The sequence below is a fragment of the Hipposideros armiger genome, unplaced genomic scaffold (assembly GCF_001890085.2).
Source record: "Hipposideros armiger isolate ML-2016 unplaced genomic scaffold, ASM189008v1 scaffold_83, whole genome shotgun sequence".
Classification (NCBI taxonomy): Eukaryota; Metazoa; Chordata; class Mammalia; order Chiroptera; family Hipposideridae; genus Hipposideros; species Hipposideros armiger.
In genome coordinates, this window is record NW_017731433.1 from 561,958 (window position 1) to 567,636 (window position 5,679).

General features: G+C 34.3%; 1 protein-coding gene across 1 annotated transcript in view; it reads right to left on the reverse strand.

Moving 5' to 3' along the window:
* ZBBX (zinc finger B-box domain containing) overlaps positions 1–5,679 on the reverse strand; it is a 113,694-nt gene that overhangs the window by 45,640 nt on the left and 62,375 nt on the right. The window contains exon 9 of the mRNA XM_019643911.1: positions 3,861–4,035. Within this exon, the coding sequence (XP_019499456.1) occupies positions 3,861–4,035 (175 nt within the window). The remainder of the gene's footprint in view (positions 1–3,860; positions 4,036–5,679) is intronic.

Genomic DNA, 5,679 nt, shown 5'->3' on the forward strand with positions numbered 1-5,679 from the left:
AAAGAAAGAAAGAAAGAAAGAAAGAAAGAAAGAAAGAAAGAAAGAAAGAAAGAAAGAAAGAAAGAAAGAAAGAAAGAAAGAAAGAAAGAAAGAAAAGCCACGGAGAGTGTGTTGATTTTCTGCAGCACAGACACTGCATCCAGAAAAACAGCTGTGATTGACATCATCATCATCTGATCAATTTACTGTAACCCACAGTCATTCTCTAAGACCACTGGCTTTTGTGCCAAATAAGCAAGTTAAATGGAAATATAATACAAACGCAGTATTCTTGCATCTTTTAAGTCTTTGATGTTGGTATTGATCTCTCTAATCCCCAGAAATGTGGTATTGCTTCTAGAATGCTATTTTAGCATGGAAAGTGGTAGGGGAGAAAGACAGTTCTAGTGTCCTCTACTGCTATAGTACCATAACCACCTTCATGACACAGGTCAGTCTACCAATATAGGGATTCTGCCTGTTACTAAGTATATTAACTCCCAATATACATTCAAGACTTGGAAAATAACCACATCCTGGTCTCACAGTACCAATGCATCTCCTATGAAACAGAAACCAAACAGGATGCCATCTGTCACTTCACTTCCATAAATTCCTGAGACTGACTGGTGGACTGTAGTGGTACTTATAGTCTCCAAGGATAAGTATCAGATCAGAGCCAGAACCTACTATCCTTTTCAAAGGTGTGTTACCTTTCCTCATCACATGCTTTCCCTGGTAAGTAGCCATTAGTTCGGTAGTAAAGGCTTGAAGGAAGATGCATACTGTACCCTTATGGCCGCACTACAAAATCCTGCAAAAGGACTCAGCCTCTATCACAATTAACAGGCTCCAGATCTATAGATCGGCTTATGTCTGGGAACTTTACAGAAACTCAGAATCTCTAATATAGTGGTTCAAGTTGGGCCTCTGCCTATCAGATAGAAATTGAAACAGGATACTGTACAAACTTTCCATTCGTGGGTACCCCAATTAGCATCACAGATCTCTATGACTTGCAGTATTCTCATTACTACTCTTCCCTACCACTTATTTTGGTAATTTTTCCACCAAGCTTGGATGATTGTATGCCAACATCCGGCCTTTACCATCCCAGGTTGCCATGATTCCTTTGAAATCAGGCAGTTCATTTCCATTAAAGCATCTCCACCCGCAATCATCTTCAGCCACAGCAAACCTTTTTCAGCATTCTGGTTCTCAATACCTCAGTGATGAGAGGGTCCTCGAGGCCTTTATAGAGGCTATAGTTAAAGGATGAATGAGTAGGCTGCACGCTATCAGCTCCAACATTCCTATCTCTCAGAGCCTTCAAAATTCTTCCCCGACAAAATGTCAGGGATTTTTCAGCATCTCTGTGTTATTAACTGTAAAATCAAATCCAGGCTTCAATTAACCAACCTGGAAAATCGTTAATGCCATTCCTAAAGTGTTTGAGCCAACACAGTAAACCCTGTATCTTATATAAGAACATCTATATTGATAAATTCAACCTGATCTAATCTTATATTTTACCTTTCTTAATCTAACACCCTTAAAAACCCCTTCCCCAATGTGCTTCACAGACACATGTGATACAAGTTGACAGCATACTGCAATTTCTTCAGGGCATGGTAATTTTCACTGGGTGCAGTTATCGCACCTCTCCATCCAACTTATACTGATCATGCGATCGATTCTTTGACCTCCACTTGTCTATAAGTTCCAGAGTAGATTGTGATTGCTTTCACACATCACTTTTCCACACAGCACTTAATATGTACTCATTGTTAAAAGAATGAATATATATATATATATTCATTATTTTAACAAAGAATATATATATATATATAATATATATAATATATATATATTAATATTTTATATCCCTAATATTTAAATTATTACTTGACACCTAAATATTGGCAAATAATTAGTGCTAAATATATTCACAAAAAAATTACAATAGCCAATACGATTTCACAAGTGAATGGTGAAAAGGCAGCTAAAAATGATAAACATTTATTGTACATCAAATAAATTAGCTAAAGCTAAAGAACTAGAAAATATGGGGGAAGAGTCACCTCACACATTTCTAGTGAGCATTTAACTGACAGTCATTTTTTAAAGAAGAAAATTTGACAATATTCATCAAAATTTCATAAAACAAATCTACACTGACACATTTATACATTTAAAAAATTATTTTAAGGTAATTATACAAATACACAAATAGCTATCTATGGTCATCAAAACTTCTTTTATAGTATTAAGAATTAGAAACAAAATATCCATCAATAAAAGTCTGATTAAGTAAATCATGGCATAAAGAATACTAGGCAGCTTCTTGCTCTTTTGGCTAAGAGCAAGTGTAAAGAATTAATACTATGCAAGTTACAAATGATGCTGTATATATATATATATATATATATATATATATATATATATATATATATATATTTATATGGAAAGTGTACATGATAGAATCTAAGTGAAAAAGTTAACAATAGCATATACATTGTTATCTCATCTAGTCTTGAGTGAGTGTGTGTATTCTGTATGTAACTATGTCTATTGAAAAATATATACCAACATGTTAACATTGGTTATTTCCAGATTGTAGGATTGGGTTATTTATATTTTTTTCTTGGTAACTTTTTTGTTGTAACCAAAACATTTAAAATAATCATGATATTATTCCTATGATATAGTTATTTCTACTATGAAAAACAAAAATTTTAAGTAGTTGTGGACTTTTTCTCTGACCCAAACTGATTTAATTGATCAAATCAGTCTTTTCATTATTTTAAATACCATGTCTTTCAAAGTGGGCAATCAAAAGGTATTTCTATGGAAACTTAGTCTCTTTTGGAGTGAAAAAGGAAAAATACATCAAAATATAAAAGTTAAAATGAAAAGCACATAAAAAAACATAGTCAATGAGAGTTATATTGAGGTACATACTAAAAAAGAGATTATACAAATAAAGTTTGGAAAATATTAATGAAATCAATATATCATGAAGAAATGTGGGAAAAAAATTTGAAAGAAAAAGTCATTTAGTAAAAGCTCCAATGCTAATTGAAAAAATAGTATGCAATACCTTAATGTTACAAATTATACTGTGTTATAAAGGCAATAATCAAGAGAGTTCCTTCACTGGAAAAAAATGAAATAAAAATAGTAAAATTGGATGCTGCCAACTAAGATACAGCATTGAAATTTATTATCTAACACTTTACTTTCAATGAAAAGCAACTGGAAGTCTACAAGATTCTGAGTAATAAAATTAATAAATCAAATACTTTTAAAAGTACAATTTTCCTCACAAGATACTGGGAAACTCAAAGCAAAGATACCGTATACTTCAGTATTCTAGTTCTTCAATGTCTAGGAAATGGGTTTGCAAATCATCAAGGAAAAATAAAAACCAGAAGTATTTATTCAAAAATAAAGAAAAACAAAAGATAAATCTGTTATCTCCCAAAGTTCATGGCAGTTCTTGAAATGCATTTTTCAACACACATATAAAAAAATCATTTGCTTTCTCTGTCTCATAGATCCTCCTGTTTTATGTGTTATAATTACAGTTCAATAAAGAAATAGTTTCCCTGACAAAATCTTTCTACTGGGAGAGGGGAAGCTGAAAGAAACCAATTCTCTATTCACTTGACAGCCTAAATTTCCATAGGAAACAAGGTTCTATAAATTTTAAACCACTAACCAATGGTCACACAGTGAATACTCCTGTGAGGAGTTATATCAAACTGTTATCCTAGTGTTAATAGTTTTTGAACATTGCATTTATATTCACAGAGAATGGAGATAAATAAAATAAATTCAGCTTTCTTTTACAACACTGATGTTAGAAGAATGAGTTGTACCTGGTTTTCCTGCACGTAATTTCTGTTCTTCATTGTCATCATGATGTCCAGTTTTCCTCTGATTTAAAACTTCCTGAAAGAACTGGGCAGAAGGATCTTCATCAAATGACCCTTCACACAAGAGCAGATCTCCTGGGTTTACACATTCTGCTTTTTTTGTTGTTGAAACTTCTACCTAAACCAATGAAAAATGTATCTAAGTATGCTTTACTTAATTTTCTGTATCTTAAAATACAGGTCATATTAATTATTAGGCATTCTGAATCACACATTATTTTTTAACTTAGAATAGAATATTTTTAAGTTTACTATTTATGTGTTCTATTGACTTCTTTAAAACTGCATCAGCGGTTATAAACAGCCTATTCAGAAATTATTAAAACTAAAGCCTGGAGAACTAAGGACTTATCACTATGTTATTCACCAGTGTTCTCCCTGGAAAGTGACACTAGCCTTGTATGCAAGAGTCCTACTGCAATTTCCTGATCTTGCAACGTCCCCACCGCAGAAAGAGCAGTTTTTTAACAGGTACATTTCATCACATCATGCTTCTGCTCAAAACCCTCTAATGACTCTTTATGAAGCCTCCAGATCCTATGAAGACTTACAAGGGCTCACACAACCTTGTACTCCCTGCCTTTTACCCCACTTCCTTCAATTCTCCCCTTCACTCACCCTGCTCCAGCCAAACTTATATTCTTACAATTCTGGGAACCCATCCAGCACCCTACTTGAGTGCCTTGCACTAGATGCACCAATACCTGGAATGATCCCCCACATCTACACACAGCCATTCTATTCATTTCATCCAGTTTCTGCTCTCGGAGTAGGTGACGGCCCTACTGATGAGCATAAAAACATAGCCCCTTTCTCACTCACTTTCTAATCCCTTCTCTACTTTATTTTTCTCAAATAATTTATTCCTGTTTGAATTTAGTCTACATGTTTATTTGTTTACTGCTTGTCTCTCCCCATTAGAATGTAATGAGATCGGGGATTTTTTCCCCCGTTAGTGCCAAGACAGTACCTGACACAAAGTAGGTGCTCATGAAAAGTTAGTTGAATGAATCAACAAATAAATGCATATGAAACATTGCATGCTTCTTAGCATAATGATGGGGAAAGGATGAATTCAGTAAAAATATAGATCCATTGTGAACACACAGAGGAAAATAAAGGTAGGATTAGGCAGCTATCCAGTGAATCAGAGAAAACATCTTATGTGCATTAGGAAGCTAAAACAAAATAGATCCTACACAATGGTGAATTATAGCAAATGTGGATTACCTATACTGATCAAACTGCTATACCCCCATTGTGTATTTTCTAGATACAAGGGTAGAATCCTTTATGTTCAGCCCTTAATTGCAAAATAACAGGCAGATTGTTAGAGTGCAATTGAGAGAAGATTGTTAAATGTGTGTACAAAAAATGTTAAATATAAACAAAAAGCATCCGGGAACCCGCTAGACACTATGCAAGCTGTTGGTCACAGAAACACAGGTTAGTAAGCTCACAGTAGAAACAGGCCTAAGGAGCAGATACTTAAGTCAGATAAACAAGGATTGTATGGGCAAAGTGTGGCAGGGGCAGGATTCCAGAGCAAGGAAATGATATATATGCTAAGACACAGAGTCAAAGAGCACCGTGGCATGAAACTGTAAGTAGTTTATATTGGTACATCAAAGAGTGAGGTGTGAAAAAACATAAAGGGTGGAAAGACAAGCAGGGGCAGATCATAATGGGTCCTGCCTGACATGCAAAGGAAGTTAGACTTACACTTATTGGAAACATGACGCCACTGAAGAGTTCCACACGA